Source organism: Cheilinus undulatus, linkage group 5 (assembly GCF_018320785.1).
Source record: "Cheilinus undulatus linkage group 5, ASM1832078v1, whole genome shotgun sequence".
Taxonomy (NCBI): domain Eukaryota; kingdom Metazoa; phylum Chordata; class Actinopteri; order Labriformes; family Labridae; genus Cheilinus; species Cheilinus undulatus.
Window position 1 is genome coordinate 18,803,226 of NC_054869.1, and position 22,124 is coordinate 18,825,349.

General features: G+C 41.6%; 1 protein-coding gene across 9 annotated transcripts in view; it reads left to right on the forward strand.

The window, feature by feature from the left end:
• fam172a (family with sequence similarity 172 member A) overlaps positions 1-22,124 on the forward strand; it is a 222,474-nt gene that overhangs the window by 130,609 nt on the left and 69,741 nt on the right. For all 9 annotated transcript variants that reach the window (XM_041787663.1, XM_041787664.1, XM_041787661.1 and 6 more), the window contains exon 9: positions 12,588-12,704. In XM_041787663.1, coding sequence (XP_041643597.1) covers positions 12,588-12,704 — 117 coding nt within the window. The remainder of the gene's footprint in view (positions 1-12,587; positions 12,705-22,124) is intronic.

Here is a 22,124-nt window from a genome sequence, read left to right on the forward strand (position 1 = left end):
TCAGTGTCAGTCTCACCCTGAGTTACGGCACAAAGGTCCCAGCCTCCTCCTCCACCCACCCTTGTTAGGCCCTCTCGTCTACTCCCTCCCTCTGTCAATCCCACTCTCCCTCGCCCGATACATCCTCGTCTCCAGCCGAGAGCAACCCATCCGAAACTGTGTTAAAACAGGGTCAGCCCCCGGTGTGCACTTAAAGGCTGTCCCTTTAACCTGCTCTGAAATACTTACGGCTATTATTGTAGCTTATAAATCATTAAGAAAGTTTAATTATACGAAAATTTCATGGTGGAAATGTGCAAGCTGACACATGGGAAGGGGAATTTAATGGGCCAGCAAGTCCCAGCACCGTGAGGGAAAATATTGAGGTTAGGTTTCTATTTTACAGCATTGCCGGAGGGTTGGGAGACAGGGAGGAAGACAAGAAAGAAGCACTCAGAGAGAGGGAGAGAAAGAGCCAGCGGAGAACATGAGGCCTTAACACTTTATCCAACACGCACAAGTAACTTTCACTCTGTAGACCAGAGCTGCTAATATGGCCAGTTGATTTGGGAATGATGAAGACGTTGCCCACTATAGCTTGAGCTGGTTTTCTTAACTAAGATGTATTTTAATTAACACAAGACTTTAATTAGTCACCATGCTGTAATTTCACTTTGTTAAGGAATGCTGTCTAATTAGAAATTACCATTTGGACAATTTCTATAATTGCTGTTGCTAAACAATATAAGAAAATCACTTAAGTACTAGTTTTGTAAAACTTAGTTCACTTTCTTAATTGTGTCAATATCACTTCAATGTGAACAATAGAGGGGGATTGTTCATATAGCGAGCAACTTGAGCAACGATTGGCCGTCTTTTCCCGGTGACAGAAAATGTAAATTGATCAAACTGTTGGGAGTTGATATCATTAACACTCACCACTGTGCAGATGTTAATTAGAAATTAATTGAATTCTGTTTTTGCAACTATGAAATGCTGCTATACATCTGAGCATCTGCTCAGTTTGTTAGATCTGAATAACAGGAATGCAACTCCATTTAAAAGAGGTGTCATTGAAGGGAAAAGCAGAGACGTTCAAGTGTTTAAGGGACTCCAGATTACTTATAAAGGAAAATATTTAGAATGATTATGTGGGCAGTTAAGAGAAGCTGCACACTCAACTTCTGGAAATTAATTTTTGAAGCTGCATTGTTTACAAGGGCTCCCTCACCCACAACATGGCTTCCCCCTCCTCCCTGCCCTCTCCCTTCTCTGTCCTCCCTTCCTTGCCTTCCTCTTGTTTTCCACATGGGCACAAGAGGGGCGCTGTGCCCGCAGCCGGCAGGTTTCCTGGCACGCCGCTCCTCATCCTCTGCCTTTTGTTTCCACCAGTGGACGACCATTCTCCACTTGTGCTGTGTCAGTAAATATTTATTGGCCTTCCTTTTCCTCACCACCTCCACTGATGTTGTGTATCTATGCGAGTGCCTTTCAGTGTCCTCCCTAACACATTCGGAAACATACAGCACCTCCCACCGCCCTGCGTCCGGTGCTGTCACTCATGCAACTGAGGAATGCCCCTGTCTCTCACCATCCTCCCTTCTCTCCCTCCATCACGAGCAAACAGCAGTGAGAGGAAAGAGGAAATAGAGGAGGAAGTTATTGCAGTTTTCTCCTGCTATTGTCTTTCCCTCTCTAACACCCTCACCATGACCAGAGTTCATGCACGGAGTCAGAGGGGAAAAAACCCTGCAAGCAAATGCATGTGACCCACAACGGCGAGCGATGCACACTCACATAAACACACAAACACAGCCGCCCTTGCTCCCCAGGGCTCTGTGGCCTCGTGCTGGAGAGGGCTTCCTTCCTGCGGTTAAGACAAAGGAAGCTGGGGACCGACAGGGGACCCGGGACCCCTGCTTCAAAGCCACAGGAAGCGCTGGTGTTGTCTCTTCCTGTGGAGGGTGTCGGAGCGTGGGGGGCCAGCTGCCTGTGTTTTCACAGCCAGTGACGAACGAGGAGAGGCGTGTTGTGTGCGTGCGCGACAGGGCAGGTAGAGTCACCAAACATGCTGCATCTTCCACCCCTCCATGCCCAGAGATCAAATACAGAGAGGAATAAGAGAGAACGCTCTCAGACATCCTCCATGTGGTGAACCGCAGGTCTTTAAAAGCAAATCCAGCTGAGGATCATCATCTTAACCACTGTTTGTCTATAAGTCTGTTGTCTGTATTGATTTATGATAGAGAGAAATCCCTGCCAGAGCATCAGTCAGCCTTTATGTTTGTTTTCCAGCCCTTGCCACTGTCTTTGCAGACTCTACACATGCTTGCAATGTGTACACGTCTGTGCGTGTTTGTGTTTGTGCTCCTGTTCCAATGTTGGCGTGTAGGGATTTATGGGGGTGTATGTGTCAGAGTGTCTGCGCCATGTGTTTCCCAACCTTTCCGCGTGCACCCGCATACATGTTTGTTTGTTTTTCCTGTGTTCGCCCTGGCTTCTCTGATGCTCTCCTCTTACTCTCTGGCAGCAACAGGACAGTTAATCAATCAAATATTTAAGCAGTGCTTCAGTGCTCAGTGGGTAGTCCTAGATTATCTGTGGCTGTTGGCAGTGCACGGCGCAGCCACATTATAAGCCTCGTCTCTGACTGGCATCGTCACAGGGCGCTCCTCGCTCTCTCTTTCCTCCTTCCCCTTGGCCTCTGCTCAGTCTTTGCTCACTCCCACTAACACTCCACATTTTGTCATCTTTTTCACTCATTTTCTGTCATTCTCTCCCTGTCCCTTGTTTCCCTTTCTGTTGTTTGCTGCTCTCTATTCTCGCTCTCTCTCTCTCTACATATAATTGTGGCTTTTCACATTGACTATCTGACAGTGAGAAATGCCCCTTAAAGAGCTCTCATCTTTCCGTCTTTGCCTGGTTCTCTCTTTTCTCCCGCTCTGCATTCTTTCTGGGGATAAGTCTGCCTGTCTCCCCATGGGGATCTCCATTGTGGATAACCATTCAGTTTTCACCCAATTATCTAGTGGCTTTCGCTGCCTTTGACACATAATTATCAAAGGCCTAAATAATTGTCTTTATTATTGCCGGTGTTTAGATGTAGCGTGAGCGGAGCAGTTGCGAGCAAGGGAGCGTCACAGGGAGAGGAGAGAAATGAAGTATTTATCTCGAGCAGAGATTAGCTTAGCATGCTGTTAAATGATGTCTCGTCGCTTATTTCAACTCCTCGTCCAGATAAATAAACATGATTAATACGCCCCCCTTCCCTTCCTTTATAGACACACACTGCTACATACACACACCCATTGCATATCACATTCTACGTCAGTGGTGAAATAAGATTATACACAACAAAAAGTCCAGCAATTAGCTGGCTTTGTAGCAGGAAGCAGCTTAAAGAGCTAAACACTGTACTTTGCTGAGGGCCATGTGAGAGGTCAGGTACGAGATACAGAGGTTAGAGAACAGTCTCTGTGTGTATGTGTGTGTCGGTGAATGTGTATGTATTAAAGTGGCTCCATTGCGTGGGGGTCGGCTATTTCATAGAGCTTGTGAAAAGCTGGATTTAGTCGAATTGTGCCAACCAGGGGGTCAGAAATCTGTGATGTTTGTGGGTCTCTATAGCAACTAGACCCTCTGCAGAGAAATCAAAAGAGAAATGGTTTATGAGGAAGAAAAAGAGAGGGGGAAAAGAGGGTGAAGGACTGCATAGTTCAACTCAAGTTTGAACGTATGTGGGGGTGAACTCCGGTCTGCGTCATCAGATGTGACTCAGTTTCAGAGGAATGTAAACGTAACATGTAGTCGGGGTGAAATTAATCCAAGAGACAGCAAGAGACGACTTTAAAAAAGAGTGTTGCTGAAATAAATATCTTTACACAGGGTCAGTGCATAACCTTGAAAAGTCATGTATATTCTTAAATTGCACATTTGAAATTAAAGGCCATAAAAAAGTTTTAGAAAGTGTGATTTTTACCATTTTGGCAGGCACTTTGAGTAAGACATGTCCTAATCCAATCTTTGTGTTCTAGCCACTCATGTACAATTTTGATCATTATTCCCACAGATTGTTGCATTAACCCTTTATTCCAAATTATTGAGCAAATACGATTCCAATTAAACATTTGATTTCAATTTTTTCAATCAAAATTTTCACTTGTGCTCCTTCTCCTGTCAGTTTCCATGACTAACATCAGTCTCAGACAGGTTTGGTCATTAGTTTGCTAGGTGAGCCTAGTTAAAGGGAAACCACATAAGGAGGTTGTTCTACATTATTAAGCCAGTCACAAGTTTACTGCAGATTTGCAGTTACCTCAAAACTGCAGCTCTTGGAGGCAATCCTGGCATCCTCAAAGGGAATGCAGGCAGAAACTATACATCGACTTACAAGTTCAACAGATGAAAGAGATGTTAAGATGATATCAAAGATGGACTCCTATGTTAATACGGAGCTTGGTCTTTAAAGATGTATTTGATTTGGGGAAAATTAACTCCTGATGCAAAACATTACAACAGATTTCTGTTTTCAATCCTTTATTTACTATTGAGTTTTCTGAAACTCTGTTTGAATAATAATTTGGAATACTGCATATTAAGTTATTTTGTTGGTAATTTTGTTAAATTACATCCCAATAACAATACAATTGTTGAGGAATGAAATTTCCTATTGACCGCCAAATGCATAGACTTTTTAGGAAAAAATGAACAAAAACGTATTTTGACAATAATTTGGAACACAGTGTATATTATCAATAATTCAGGGAATTCAGTTTTTGATGTGCTAAATTTCCGGGAGGAGGACCTCAGACCCCTATCTATATGAATAATTAAGTGTATTTTTTGACACTAGTCCAGTTCTCTAACATATAAGGTTGCCCTGTTAACAATTCTTACAGCCCACCCTTATTTTAAGCAGTTATTACCTGACACAAAGCATGATTCTGCTTTTTAATAGTTAAACTGTTTAGCTCAGCTCACACACCTGGAAAAATATGTTATGATAAATTCAGTCCTACTGAGAAATACCATTCCGTTCATTTTTGGCAGTGTACTGTGCAGAAAGTGGTATAAATTGTTCTCACTTCAGGTCTTAAAAAGTCATTAATTTGATTTTTAAAAGTGTGTAGAACCCCTGTTTGCATTTTCTTTTCCAAGTACTCTATATTCTGATGAAAAAAAACCTGTAAAGATGCAATAGTTTGAAGAGATCAGACTGGTCAGAAACTTTTCATCTGGGTACTTTGGTGAGTAAGGAGTCTGACCTTCAAACTGAGCACTGTGGTTTAAACTCTTGGTATGAAATGCATTGTTTCCACCCAGTTTCATGCTTCAAAGGGGTTGAAGCCTACTTGTACCAGGGATACTGCTCTGGTACTGACCTCAAGGTCTGATCTTCATGTGAGGAGGGGAAAGGAGAGTTTTCACCTGGGGATCAATAAAGCATTCATAAATTTTTCTGTCTCCTGTCTGTCTTGTTCTTTGTCCTTATTCCTTAGTTGTACTCCAGGCCTACTTTTGATATCCATTCAGGTATCTCTCTAACCTTCTGAGATTCTCTTCCTCTTTTTTAAAATGTCTTTCACATTGAACCCCCAACTGAACTTCTCTCTGCCTATCCAGCTGCTTTAAGAAAGGCCGGCAGAGAATCGGCAAATGTCTCAACATCTGTGTGTTGGTTTCAGCTCTACAAGTATTTCCACATGTCTCTCGTCCTTTTTCCCTGTCCGATACAAGAGTGATCACAACAGCTGGCCTGTTTCCTTGTGAAATCTGCAGCCTGCGGTTACACAGTGGATTAGCACATTTAACTTTCTAGATAAAGATGGCTAACGCTACACACAAACATACATAACACAGTGAGTCATGTGATAATACAGCTTACATCGTAACCCCCTGGGAACATGTGGCTCTGTTAGGGTGATTTGTAAGTGAACCTTTAGTCTTGCCCACCTAGCAGAAGACAGAGACACCCTTAGATTTAGCTTTCAACATGCAGCTAACCACAGTTGTCATTGTGGCTTGTAAAACATGGGACCCAGTGGTGTCAGAATCATTGTGGTTTTGGGCCACACTGCATACACACTCTCTCCTGGAGCCATTATTTGTCAACCTATTCCCCCAACTGTTACCACAGCAGACCACATGTATGCTGGCATAGCAGCAATGAGAGCTGTCAGAGACAGTGATTGATATAGCTGGTGGTGAAAGATGAGTGTTTTGGTCTTTAATCTTTAGTTGAGGCAGCATCAGGAGGACGGACTGTTTAGTGAGAGTTTCTGATTTATTTTATCATCTCATTTTGGTTAGAATTTGACACTGTGAAAGAATTTTGAAAAATAACTTGGGGAAGAGTTAGAGAAGTGTAGGGACTATGAGTTTGCATAGTATTTCAGACCAAAAAGATTTGGTCAGGAAAACATTTTTACTTGAGTGGAACTGATTCACAATAATTTCAGTCGCTTTATTAAGATATCCAACAACCTTGTTATCCCATTCAAAGGCACTTTTCACCAGCCAACACTCATTTTGAGTCGCCTCTTTATACAAAATTAATAATGCACTATTTCAACACAGGTGCATCTAAAAAAATAGAATATCATGAAAAGATTTCTTTGTCCTTTAATTGAATAAAAAGTGAAAAAAGTTTCATAATACAGAAATGTTGACCCTCTTGAAAGGTTTCCATTTATGCTCTCAGTATTTGATGTCTTTTTGCACAAATGACTCCATCTACGCGATATGGCATGGAGGCAATCAGTCTATGGCACTGCCGGGGTGTTATGAAGCCTGGGTTGCTTTGTTAGCATCCTTTAGCTCATCTGTATTGTTAAACCTTGTGTCTCTCATCTTCCTTTTGACAATACCTTTAGAGATTCTCTATGGGGTTCAGGTCAGGTGAATTGGCTGGCCAATCAAGCATAGCAAACCAATTTCTGGTAGTTTCAGCTTCACCGTAGACAGGTGCCAAGTCCTGCTGGAAAAGGAAATCTCCATAAAGCTCAGAAGGATGAAGTGCCTAACCTAAAACCTAGATACTGCGTTGACTCTGGACTTGATAAAGCACAGTGGACCAACAGCAGCAGATGACATAGCACCCCAAAACCATCACTGACTGCAGAAACTGAAAACACTGGACTTCAAGCACCTTCTGTGCTTCTCAAATCCTCCTATGGACTCTGGGACCTTGATGTCCAAATGAAATTCAAAATGTAGTTTTATCTGAAATCAGGATTTTGGACCACAGAGCAATGTTCCAGTTCTTTTTCTCCTTAGTCCAGGTGAAATGCTTATTATGTTGATGTTGTGGCTTGACACAAATATAACATTTGTAGCCTATTTCCTGGAAATATCTGCTGTGTTTGACAAAACTCTGAAGGCTGAGTTCATCCCTGTTGCTTGTGTATCTTTTCTTACTACAATTTTTTTTTTCTCAGTCAACTTTCCATGAATAGATTTTATACAGGATTCTGAGAACAACCTTCCTTTAAGCTGTGATCTTCTGTGGCTTACCCTCCTTGTGGAGTAATTGTCTTCTGGACATTTGCCAAGTCAGCAGTCTTCCCCAAGATTGAGTGGTGGTGTGTTCGGAACCAGAGTGAGAGAATGAAGGTTCAGGAAACCTTTGCTGGTGTTTTGAGTGATTTAGCATATTGGAGCTCTTTTCAGGGTTGAAATAACTGCCAAGAAATTGGACTTTTTCTCAATATTCTGTTATTTCAAGATACAGGATTTTTGTGAGCTGAAAGCTCATTTTTGAATTAAGTTACCGGAAAAATGAGCTTTTCATGATATTCAGATTTTTTGAGATGCACCTATACTTATCTCCAGTTTTGAAGTTTCAGCCAAGTCCATTCAGGACTATACAACCCAGACCACCATATACATCGTCCTTTCTTTTTCTTTTTTTTTTGTGTACATCCATACATTTTCCCTTGTCTCAGAACTCTCAGTCCTTCACCTAAACTACTGCTTAATTTTACAGTACTCTCCCATCTGATTGAATTCATCCACTTCCTCTGATTCTCTTCAAAAATATTCATCCATCCATCTGCACATCTTTTGTTGACACAGAAGTATTTTGCCTTTAAAAGTGGCATGCTGAAATGAAAATGGTAAGTGGACAGACAGCAAGAGTCTGTAATTAATGTCAGGTTTGGAAGCACAATTTAGTTCCACCACTTTCCAGATTTATTATAGCTCACTTACAGTTTCAGCATACTAGTGAACCATGTCCATGTTAAGTACTTGTTCCATCAAAAATAAAAAATGTTGGGCCCATGAGGGGTATACAATAGGAGCAAGTAGAGACTAATTTATCCACACTCAAAGTGGAAAAATGTAAAGTTTCTGCCCAGACTTGGGCGATGTATTTGAATGGTTTAAAGCCATGTGCTTAGAGTTTTCCATGAGCAGTCAGTCCACAGCCTCCTGTTTCCTGGCCTCAGCTAACTGCCTCTATATTCAGGGACTGGCCAGAAAACAGGACCTTGACTGATACGTCCAGTTTTAAAAGGTTGGCTTTGCTACTCCCACGGGTCCAGTTCTGCCAGAGAAAAGCTTTTCAGCCAACCGTGGAAGAGGGTGGAGTACAGAGAAGAGTGTGTATCTGTGCTTGTGTTACAATGCCACAGTAAGATTATGAGTCAGTCTATGTGAAGTGTCAGTCTTTTCTTGTCTATCTCTAAAGTTATGCACTGTTTTTATACCTACAGTTTTACCTCTCCTCTCAGTCTGCTCTGTCCTCCACTCTAGAAAAGACGCCCCAGTGGAAGCCTTATCAGCTGTATGATGTATGAGTCCTTAGGGCCTTAATAGATTCCATTTATCTCTATACACTCTCGCTTTAATTTGGCCAGGCACGGGAGGATGTATTCAAATGCCCACCGTCATTTTGATGTACAGCCAGTCAGCCAGAGCCAGTGCGGCTATAGTTGGCTGGTATTACTTATCTGTGAGTGTTTATAAGCAAGGTGATTGCTTTAGTTTTAGTCTTTAGAGTTTGATTCATATTGTCGTGCCAACTTAAACCCTCTACATCTGACTAAACCACAGCTTCATACCTGAGCCATAGCCTATTTTAAATAGATTACAACTGGGCTTTTAAATGAAAATACATTTCCAACGCCCACAAGCAAACCCTACCTGAGCCCTTATTAACCATTAGTCCTGACCTTATAAAAACTAGATCTCCATCTAAAACGCTAATCTTATAATCTATCAGAAAATAACCCATTGTCATTTTTCGCAACAAAAATCAAGTATACCAACCCATTGCCAAGCTTCCTTGTCAAGATGACACCTCAGCTGAGCATACACTGTGTGATTTTTAGCCAATTCAGACACAGATCATGAGTCACACAACCCGCATGGGAGTCAGGACGACTTTCAGCCTGATTGTGCATCATTTGCTGTACTGTGAACGTGGGACACAGCCAGATCAGCAACTCCCAGGTGGTCAGATGGATTTCTGGCATGTTTGATATTTTGGTTGTATGACTGCGCACACTGCCTCAGTGAGAGCAGAACCCCTAGCAAAAAACAACAACTTTGGGGTACTTTTTCCTTTTACACTGCAGGACAGCATCTTAACTCACCACTACAAGAACAGCAAACAACAGACCTCCAGCTGACAGGGAGTATTTATTTTAAACTGCTAGTTGTGTTTGCTGGTGATGCTGTTTATGTGATGGTGAGAGTGGTTTTCTTGCTGTTTCTAGATATTTAAGCTGTAAAAATGAGACGATAGGTCTGACTTAAACTTCTATGTGTGAAACTTTTCAAAGACAACCTAACTGATAGGGAGGCACAGTATTGGATTTTTGCAGGTATCTGATATGCCGACATCCCCAGGCTCATTTTTAGTTGGTATCAATACCTAATATGCACACTTTTTTTTAGATGTAAAGAACACCAGGTGTCTCCTGTGCAGAGAGGCTGAGTCAAGCAGAGCTGAAAGAGGAGCAGGAAAGTAGACAGTCTAGTAGTTGTGTCACTAGTTACCCACTTATACCTGATGGTACGTTTGTACATTTTGCCATTTTGTGTCATCTGTCAATATTGGTAGAGAATTTCATTGCCAATACCAATTTTTTAACTTTTTAAATTTGTATCTGCTGATACAGATGTCATGGTGATATGATAGTGCATCCCTATTCAGTGACAGTTGTCCAGAGGTAGAAAATGTACTGGACTATTGTACTCAAGTAAAAGTACAGTGACTCTGGCTAAAATTTACTTAAGTAGAAATAAAAGAACTGATCTATAAATCTACTGAAGTAAAAGCATAGAGTGTCTCATTTAAAGTTTACTCAAAGTACTGAATAGCTACTGAGGAGTCGTACATTAACAGTAACACCAGCCAGGTTTGTTCAGGTAAAGTCACACCTTCATATTAAGGTCAAATACACTGCAAAATTAAAAATGTTAATTAAACTCATATTTAGCACATTAAAAGTGTCTATATTCGTCAACACTACATTTAATTAAACTGCAATGTTGTCGGACACGCTGACAGTAACTTTTACACAGATGCATCGCCTTTCTCCTCAAAGCTTCCAAAGACTCTGCCATCACATCCTTGCTCTTCGTCATCTATGTTGTTTTCTAGGTTAAAGTGCAGGACATTTATTTTGATCGGTTTCCTCACTGTGTGCACGCGCTCAAGCCTATTTGTGTGGAGATGTCACAACTATGTTATACCAAAGCATAAAAAGCTGATGATAAAAACACTTAACTGTGTCTCCCAATGTGGTGTTAGTTATACTACAGTATAAAATCTGCTTTCTGACTAAAATAATGTTAACGGTGTCTCCCAGTTGAGAATTTCACCACGCTGGCGTTCATGACTTAGTATCCGCCATTAACGTTTGAGTGTACTGTAAATTTGGCTAGCTGGGCTGAGCTATTAGTTGTTAGTGTTCGCCATCTTTGTTAACCCCCACAAAATTGCAAAAGGTGGACACTGGTTTGCAACGACAACTGTTACTGACGTTATAGAACATAAAAGGTAACCTGCAGTCAAATATACTTTCCTTTAACTTAAGGTCGTATTTCTTTAACAGCCCGACCAAGTCTGTGTGTCTGCTATTGGCAGGTGGCACAAGCTTCCAGTTTAACAAAAGACATACGTCATTTTTCCTGCCGATGGTTTCACATGTGCGCAGATTAGATTCTGTCACTCTGCTTGTGAGCAGTTACCTTGGTAGCTGAGGTTGCAAGGTTGCCTGAAAAAACGTTTGTTTTATTTTCAGTAAATATATTTATATGTGTGTAAGAAGAAAAATGCTGGTGTAAGAAGTATATTGAATAATGTCTATTTCATGCGCTTTTTAATTTATGTCTATATTCTGCACCTGACGTTCACGTCCACAAGATGTTGAAAAGAACGACTACACAAGCGTTTAAATATATCAACGTTCAGGAGAGGTCGCACTTCGACGTCCAGATCCACTACTTGATTTCGAGGTCAGAATGATGTTCAGATTGGGTCCTGGAACGACAGACTTGATTTAGACCAGATCTGCACGTCCTGTGGACGCCTAATGTTTAGTGGGTAAAGTACTGATTTCAAAATGTACTTAAGAAAGTAAAAGTGCCCAAAAAAAAGCTACTCAATTACCGTACTTTTTAGTAGATGTAATTAGTTATATAGTCTTTCCTCACGCACATGTACAGTGTGAGCATATAAATCATGTACGATGGTCATACATTGTAAACAGTTACACAGTGTGAGCTGACATTTCATCATGACTGCTATAGAGTTGTACAGCTGTAGAATGGACTTTAATGTTGTTAAAATCTGGTCTTTATGTACTCACAGTTGGTCTGGCAATGACCAATATAAGTGCCATTCTGTGGTGCCTTAACCCATCCGCAGTTCCCTAGCCTTTGTCCAAGCCTTACTTAACGTGTACTGTAAGTGATTGTTAACCTATTGTTGCTGGTCCTGTTCTCCTTTCTTCCTGTTTTATCTTAAAGCAGAGCAGAGTGAAATGGCTCATTCCCAAGGCCTGACTTTAGAGCTCCTTGGGGTGGGACTTGCGGTGTGGGAAGTCTATTGTAGTGCAGTAACAAGTTCTTTGTGTGACATTTTCCTTGGCGTTGACATTCAGAGGGGAATAGGAAGACGAGCCCGTGGACGCCACGTTCTCTGTGACATGTGAAGGGAAAGGGTATTAAGAATGGGGGCCGAGGTATCTGAACGTGCACAGGGAAGGGCATTTGCACAGAACGTGACAAGGACATGCTATGGTGGAGGAGCTCTTTTATATTTCACTTTATACATTATGCTATACACCAGGTTGAATCTGTGTCCGCTGGTTACAAATCTGTCCACTGGGCCACTGCTATCACTGTCAGAGGAGCAGGCTGACAGCACATGTTGGCCAGGGGATAAGATTTTTATTGAGGAGCTATACACAATGAGGATTTGTTTTTACAAAATTATTTATTCTTGTACCTCGAATTAGGATGTTTTCTATTCTTCAGATGAGTCCATACCTCCTACAGCCCTAAGGTCTCTGCATTCAAAAGGTTGTCTAAAAGAAGCATTTCCAACTGATGTCATTCAGCCTCACTAAAAAAATCTGATTTGTTTTCTCTTGCAGATGAATCAAAGGGAAATGCAAGTGAAGAGCAGAGTGTGCGCCGTGGCTCTGACTGACTCAGCTCATAACATCTGGCTACAGGAGACCAGCAAAGGCACACAAGACTGGATGCAGCAGGTGAGATACACTCAGATACACACAATCACACAAATCAAACAAAGACGCTGCTCAACATTCAAGTGTCCATTCCCCACCTCCCATCTCATCATGTAAATTCCCCCAGCTGTGAACAAAGGTCTCTCAGATTTTGCTCCTCTTTAATTTTCTCCTTCACAACCCTGCTGACCTACACGGGTACCCCTGTCCAGCAGCTAGCCTTAGCAGTCATAGAGAACCATTGTTTGCATGTTTGCCCTCTGTGGCTTTTTTCTAAACAAGCCTGACTTTCCTTCCTGGGTGCATGTCAAGGAATAAGTGAGAGAGTTAAACCTCCATGGTGTGTGTATGCAGCAGGTCATGCATATGTGTATTCATGTATGTGTTTGCATGTGCATGTGGGAAAGAATGAGCGATAGAATCCCCGTGCACATGTGCATTTGTGTTAGCTTCATTTTAGCTCTTGCCCTTTCTGGTGTGACCTCTGAGCCATACGCAGCACCTGGGCTCACTCAGTATGCACATACAGATGAAGACCATCCAAGACCACAGCCAGGGATGCAAATGTCATCCACACACACCCAGTCACACACACACACACACAGACACACACACCATACCTTTATTTGTATTACATCCTCTTTCATATCCCCTGCCTTTTGTTTTGCTATTTCTGTCATCTCCCATTTCGCCTTTGTGTTTAGTTTGTGTCTGAAGTGTGTTACTTTCTCTCCGAGTGTCTATGTATGTTAGTTTGTGTGTTGGGGATTCAAGGTTGCACTGGCCCGCTTCTCCTTGTCTGGCATTTCCTATTTTTTGATTCATCTAAGGGATGTTCAGGACACATCATAATTGGAATGTTAAGTGATTTTCTATTTGTGATGATTACCCAGAACAATAAATCTGAAATAACCTTCTTTGTCCGGTCGGAGGAAGGGTACGGACAAGGATACACTCTCTCTCTCTCTTTCTCATTAACCCATAGTCCCTTTTTGGCTGAAGAGCTTGTGTTGTTAAAAAGAATCTATCTAGAGGACAGTTATGGCATACCTTTGCTTTGGCCTTCCAATTATACAATAAAATCTCATATTTTAAAAGAATTGTGTACATCTATATACAGGCTTTTGATTTGAAATACACTGTAATTTCTTTCCAAGCAGCCCTATGAGTTTTTCAAGTCTTTCTAAAATCCTCATTTTTAACCTCACCAACCCAGCTAAGCAGTCTACTTTAGTTATCATAACATTTTGATTAGCAAGTTAACAATTTAATTATCTCAGAGAAAATTGAAATCATTAAATGAACCAGAACAGTTTTACAGCAAAAATGTCCTTTTCTATTAGAAAATGAATGAAAATATTAAAAGCTAACACTACTGGTCCCTGTTAATTTGCATCTCCTTGATGGATAAAAAATGTTACTGCAACTCAGTTGTTTTTTATTGCCTAATATGGCTGCATGTATTTGTATTTCCAATTTGCACACTGCATTTTGATATCTACGTTTTTATAATTTTTACTGAAACTTTTGTTATCGATAGGGGTAAGAAACTAAATCAAATAAAGTAATTCAAAAAGGGATGTGCCATTTGTAGTTAAAAGTTTGGAACTGGGATCCCTTTCACCAGAGTTACAAGTCATTTAAACTAATTATAAACTTGTTTATCAGGGCCACAATACCAGTCAAACACTCCATCTGAACTGGAACTGGAACTGTCTTGCTGACACAGTTATCTTTAATCCAATATAATCAACCACTAGCTGCTTTAGCACAGTTTGCATGTCGTACAATCTGTGTGGTTAGCACTTTTTAGATTTTTAGAAAACGGGGAAAATGTTATCCAGAGGCTGTGTCAGAAAATACTCACACATAACTGAAGCATTGAGGGACAATATTCAGCTCAGAAATGTGGACACTAACCTGCAAATGAGATCGATGGCCTGTGGTGCTAGGGCTAATGTTTGCTACTTTCTGCAAACCAAGCATGCGCCATTACAATGTGATGCTGTTTTACACTTTCAAACCAAGCTCACGTCATTACGATGTGATGCTGTTTTACTCTTTCAAAACAAGCTCGTGTCATTACAATGTGATGCTGTTTTACTCTTTCAGTGTGGAGCTGGTTTACACTGCTTACTTGTTTAGACTAGTTTGCTAAATGCAATTGTGTTTTGTGTCTAATCAGATTGGAAAATATAAGCCTAGGAACATCACTAGTTTAAATAATAGCCAAAGCCAAAAAACATTGGCATCACGTTGTATGCCGTTCCTCAATTGCCACCCCCAGCACACACCGGCAGCACGTCAATGGTCAACTCCCCACCAGTCACTCTTGGGCTAGTGGTATTTCACTGGTGACTGAGGCCTCCCACTTATTTATTACCTTTAAAGATGGTGCTAAATTTCCTCTCACATACTCTCAAACAGAGCTGCTACTCAGCAGAGATGTACAAAACAGCTTTTCTCTCAGGTAAACACTTCCCCTGCCACAGCTAGGCGCAGTGGCATAAATTGTTGCAGTGTATTGTGTCCAGGTGCATCTGGCCGCTGTCAGTATGGGTCTGTATATAGTAAATTATTGGATTGATATTTTGGATGCACGTTGGAAGGTGCCTCTGTGATTCTGGCTTAACTTGTATATTAATGTTTTCAGATAGCTGGTACCATCTCTGCTTTTCTGGATGTCTCTAAGGCTCGCCTTACACCAGAGGACTTTGCTTAAAATTTTAAAGACTTTTAAAAGACTGGCATCTGAGACCCTCTGACATCTGAAGACAATTTGGCAGCAAGTCACTGAATTTTTAGTCTCAGCAAAGACTGTGGGTCACTAACTACAAGACAAGAATACGACTCCTTTTGAGATTATTTCCCATCATGCATTTGCTGGAAATTTACAACAACAATTTTTATGCAAAGAACAAGATGTAGAAGGAGATGGAGAATGCATATAAGTTAATACCTTCTATAATCCATTGTTTTTGAATAATTTACATGGAACCAAATGGACAGTGAAACACTAAAGCAACTTTGCATGTTACTGCAACAACTGAAGAACTATCCTGGAAACACTTCAGAATTAAAGTACCATATGAAAACGCTAGTAGTCTCACCTCAGAAACGAACTGATCAGGGTTTTCCTTTGAAAATCCCAGTTGAGCTTTCCCGTACCTGTCATGTCAGCCTTGAATGAATTAAAGGACAAGGTCCACAAACATTGGGGTGGAGATGAACAGAAATCTCTTGAGTTATGAGCGGACATTCAGCGGCTTCAGATTGGTCTCTGCTCACATTTTTGTTTTGAAAAATTAAGTGATTTAATGTGCTTACACACAAAACTAATTCCAATTGGTTCTGGCTGATGGTCACATCACTGATAAACACAATTTAAATAAGACCAGACTAAAGACTTTCAGCATTATCAAACACGTTTGATATTGCGGTAACACCGAGACTGAAGAAAGGCCTCCTTAAAACTGCTTGGATCGAGTCTTATGACCACCTTACACCTAACAACTGAGATCACGGAGGCCCAGTACAATTTTAGCAAGACTCGTATGATTTTACTCCAACTTAGTAATTTTGTCTATGACTGAAATCATACAAAAAGTCATTAGGTGTAAAGCCGTCTTTAAGGTGTGCCCTAAGGTTCAGTCTTAGGACCTATCTCATTTGCTATTTATATTAACAATCTGTGTAATAACCTGTAAAATGCCTCTGTCATTTTTATGCAGATGAGACCATCATTTATTGCTACTTGTCATCGATAACACAGGCCTTTGAGTTTTTACAGTCTGCCTTTAATGTTGTTCAGTCTCATCTGCAGAAACTTAAATTGGCTTTAGATGCAGACAAAACCAGATTCATGGTATTTTCTAAACCAAATGAGTTACTTAAACTTCTTGTTTTGGCAACCTGGTTACTATTTCTCACCAACTTTACTCTCTTTTTCAGTTAGTTGTGGTGGTCTCTGTATGGCACATAATAAAGGCAGGGATGTTGTCAGAACTTTACAAACGTTCCTCTGTGTCACTGTCACATCTCATAGCACCGACTTCATCACTCTTCTTTCACTTTGCCATGTGTTTTGTTTATGTTTGTGACTGCTGTACGTGCAGAGTGCTCCGTGATCTCATTGGTAAACAAAACGGACGTAATGGATTATTCCTAGAAGGCAAGACAAAAATCAAACATGCTCGACTTTCTGTTGGGAGGACATGAGATGTCTCAGATATGTTGTTGATTGTCAGTCACAATGATACGCTATATGAGGTGAAACAACTGATTTTCAGGACTGATAGGTCCAGAATCCCTACAATTGTCGGGTCAGGCCATACTCATGCTGAGAGCATGAAGTCTGGCCTCAACTATAAAGTCATTTTTTCACAAGTGTACCCAAGTTTCACCATGACTGTCTTCGGAGCGGTGTCAGTTAACAAGCCTCGGGTCAGAAAGAGAGTTGATGTCACTCCAAAATCTAATCCATTGCAGCAATTTGCATTAGAAACCAGTGTTCTCCCAAAAGGTCAAAGTCCCTGTCTTTCCCTTCCAATATGCTAGTCCCATGGCTATGAGCTGATTTGGGGGTGTGTAGCTTTGGCTTTCTTCCTCCTGATGTTTGGGTTTAAATGATCACACAATCTAAATGCACACATGAGCAAACACGTACCCTGACAATAGAAGCCTCTTATGTTTGTTTGTAAGAGAAATCTACATCAGTAATCCATACAAAATTGGATCTTCCAAAACCATAAACTCACTTGTATTGCACACTAAGGTATAATTTTACATATCAAGAAGGCGCTGCACATGATAGTGAACCTGAATCACGTCCTGGGTGGTTATAGATGTGGGTGCATGTATGAGTGGATGCATGCAAGGCTGGCGCACCCCCAGCAGTGCACTGCTCTGTTCTCTTGGACAGAGATAATTCCCTCCCTCTGAGGTTCAGGAGGTCACGGGATGGTGGGATGGAGCGATGAGAAGAGAAGAGTAAAAGAGAGGAGATAGGATTTAGAGATCAGCGCCTGCTGGGCCAGGTTATACAGAGCAAACGGGTCAGATAAGGGGCATCTGACGTCACCGACGGGAGACAAAACAGAGAAAAGGTGAACAACAAAAAGAGGGAGGGAATAAGAGGAGGAGAGATGGGAAAGTCATCCATTGACTGAGACAGAAAGAGAGATGGGCAAAGAGAGAAAGTATGAGAAATGTTCAATTATTTAAATTCCGTTGACTGGTGCAGAGGAAGCCCTGGCTAGAGCAGTGGAAAAGCAAAACAAAAAGACAGGTAGGGTATGAATGGAGAGAATACAGATGGAGGAGAGGAGATGAAGAGATGTACGTGGAGATAGATGAGTAGTATAGTGAGGAGAAGTGAGTGAGAGAGAGAAATGCGAATGATGGTGTACAGCTGGCAGCCTGTCACAGTCTCCAAGGTGTCTCCTGTCACTGTGCTGGCCTGCTGTCACACTCTAGTGGCCTGCCCAGAGTGCACGCACACACGCACACATTCATACAGAGTACACTATGGTCATGAATAAACCATCCTAATCCATAGAGATTATACAGCCACTGGAGGAGCTGGGAGAGAGACAGACACAGGGAGACTTCTTTCTGAGAAGTTAGGCTGCTGGCTGTCATGTGTGTTATGGTTTAGGAGACTTTTGTACTCTTAGCACAGAGTTTCTGTCACTGGACTGAGTCCTGTTTGCTCTCAGAGTGAGGAGGCAGAAATGATGTTTCAGGGTTGAATGGAGCAAATTGTATACGATTATTTACCCTCTACCGGTACAGTGTATTCACATCTAGATGATCAAAATTCTGTTTAAAATTATCACAAAATCTTGTTTCGAAGGATATTTTATGCTCTGATTTTGCATTGTGACAATAAAATGCCATTAGTTTTGGTCAGAAGTGAGTTTACAGAGTGTTCTCTGCTATTTACAGCTAATAGGGAGTATTCTCTCCTTTCTGAATGTAGCATATCTCTGTCCCTGTTGCACTCACTGAGCAGTGGATATGGATACCCATGAGAGACCTATTTGGTCCCCATGAAGGCTCCATTAGATCACCCTGCCATCAGCTGAGTGCAGTATTTTTTGCCCATTACCCTCTGAGTCTGTGCGTGTGGATGTGTGTTTGTGAAAGAAGCTGGCTACCTCTTCCTCTCTGACGTGCAAAAGGAGGCAGGTGCAGGATGACATGCATGCAGACCCATAGTAACACATTTTACAAAGAAGGCTTAAAAGCATCAGCGCCTGAGAAGAAGAGGTGACACCTGCATGTCATTACTAACCTGACACGCCACATAGACTGTTCCATATATCTACTGCATGGATGTATATCAAATAAAGCTCCCATAGAAAGCATTTGGGAAGGGCAGGACTTTTAAAAAACAACACAGAAAGTGATTGGAGAAATGTTCTGTCACATTTGTGACGGGCTAATCAGAGCGACATGACAAAAAACAAGGATGTGCGTATGCACTTCACCTACCAGACAGGCTACTGCTGCTGTAGTTGTGAATGGTGGAGCTCTTCGGTGAATGAATTCATGCCTTGGGCGATCAGGAGACGAGCTTTCCGTATCACTCTTAGTTCTTGTGGTCCAGTTCCGATTAAACTGTCGCTTTCCTACAGCTACATCCAAGCTAACAGCTTCCACGGCAGCAGCCATCGGATACACCGGCAGACCCCACCCGTAACAATTGCAAACCCACGCCCAAGCAGGCCAGGAGAAGAGCGACAACATCTGTTTCATCATGAAAACCTTTCAGTGTGACTCTTTTCTCTTGTTTTAATGAAGAAATGCTGTCCAGTTCTAACAAAACCACCACTGTGGCTACGTCTGCGCTGATCACTCCACTAGCAGTACAACTAACCAACACCTCATAACTGTCACAAACTCATGCCAGAGAAGGTCGTCAGAAGAGCGAAAACACCTTTTCATCACGAAGTGTTGTTTTACTCTTTATTTCATACAGAAATGTGGTCCAATATGGCCCAGATAGCCTGGTGGTCTAAGGCGCTACCCATGTATGTGGGCAGCTCGGGCACAAATCTGTGGCCATGTCTCTCCCCATTCTCTCTCCTGTTTCTGACTCTATCCACTGTCCTCCTCTATGGAATAAAGGCATGAAAAGTCCCAAAATCTAAAAAAAAAAAGGAAAATAAAAAAAGAAATGTGATCCAGTTCTGCTCAAACTGCTAATTACCTTACTAGAGGAAGCCATTGCATTCTGATCATATAATCAAACCTGGAGCTTTTTAAGATGGATTTGCCTGATGACAAACATGAAATCTGGCAAATTCATCTGCTTTTCAATGTAATGTCATTACCCCTTTAAACCAAACTTTTAGTGGAAAGGTTAGCATTTCTCACCAGCCTCTTCGATCAATCGAGATACTTCTAAACATTTTTTCTCATAATGTTGAGATTTTAGTATGAGAAAATACTTGTCACAATGCTAGTTGTGTGACTTCAGTGCTGGTTGCTTATCTGAGTGTATATCCAGCCTAAATCCAAACACATACAGAGACACATGCACAGAGCAGCAGAGGTGGGGGGAGAGTCAAATCTGTTTACATGTTTGTTTTTCCGTCTGCCTTTAGTTCAATGGCGCCATTGATCGGCAGACGAGCTGCTTGAAGTGATGATGCTATGCGTCAGAGGCAGCAGATCTGATGTGCCATCCTTTTGTCACATCGCCCTCCTCTAATCCCAGCCAGCAGGCCTCGCCTTTATGTGACTGCTGTTATGCCTGTGGTCTCCCACAGCACTGGGACTGCGTGCTTATATGTGTGTATATGTGTGTGTGTGTGCATTTATGCAAGAGTTTGCATGCACATGTGTGTTGTTGCCTTGACAAATCTATTCAAACCGTGGCCTCCCTGTCTCCATTGGTGGTGCTGGTGGAGGTGAGGGGGGAGGGAGGAGGGTCCTTTGAAAGACTCTCCTTCTTCCCCTCCATCCAGCCACCTCTAACCCACTGCTCCACAGCCCAGCTGACATCTTTCTTGAGACAGATTGAATGAATTAAAGGAGATACAATGAGACACTTGATGTAGCAGTCAAGGAGCCCCACTGCTTCTTTGCCGCTCCGCACCGCTCTGCCCTGCAGCCCGGGCTCAGAGGAGAGCACATCTAGGGCACAGCAGAGGATCTAAAAATACACAATATGCCACTGTTTACCACAATGACTTGTCATCTTCCCCCAACACTAAAGCCCCCATCCTCCTCCTCCTCCTCCCCTCTCTTCCCCCTCATCTCTTTGCCGATTTTTCTATGACCTTTTTGGCTCCTCTTATTCTACTTTACTTTAACTGTTAGCTCTTTTGATTGACAGGACTGAAGACATACAGAGAAAAAGATTGAAAGGGCATCTCTACTAAGTAAGAGACAGATTTAGTTATTAAATCAGACAATTTCTTTTCTTTTGATTAGAAATGAATTAAACACACATATGAGTCTAATTTTATTTTCATGGCAGACTTCTTTTTGAACATTTCCCTCTGGAATTATTGTTCATAAAGAAATCAGCAATGTGCTACTTCTTACTTGTTGATATTTGTTTTGGACATACATGGAGCAGATGTTTCATCATGATTATGTCCTGTTATGAATCTCTGTATTTCTCGTAAAGCTTACTGTAAAATACTCACTAGGGGACAGAGGAAGATACAGCGCCTAAAAAAGAATTCACCCCTTTGATTGTTTACCCTTTCAGTGATTGTACAAATTAATCATGGTTACTTTAATCAGGCTTCTTTGACACAAAAATGTTACCAAAAAACTCTTTAACATCAAAGTGGAAACAGACTTAAACAGGGTAATGTCAATTAAATTAATATATGTAAGGTAAAATAAGTAATTACATGTATTTTCACTGCCTTCAAGTCAGAATTAAGATGCCCCTTTGCCGGCAAAAACAGCACAGAGTCTGTGAGGATAGGTCTCAATCACACTTGTACATCTGTGCAGTGCAGTTTTACTCCATTTTTCTTCGTAAAACTGCTCAAGCTCTGTCAGGTTTCACAGGGATTTGGCGTAACCAGCCCTTTTCAAGTCCAGCCACATATATTCTATTACATTGAGATCTGAGCTTTGACTTCACCACTCCAGAGCAGTCACCTTAGTGTCTTTAAACCATTTCTGTATAGCGTTCACTGTATGCTTCAGGTCGTTTTCTTGCTGGAAAATAAATCTTCTCCCAAGCCGTAGTTCTCTTTCAGACCGAATGAGATTGTCCTCCAGGTTTTTCCTATATTTTGCTGCATTCATTTTACCTTCTACCTTTACAAACCTTCCAGGGCTGGCTGCCGAGAAGCATCCCCACAGCATGATGCTGCCACCACAGTGCTTCATAGTGGTGATGTCTGCCAAACATAGTGTCTTGTTTGATGGCCATAAAGCCCCATTTTGGTGTCATCGGACCAAAGAACT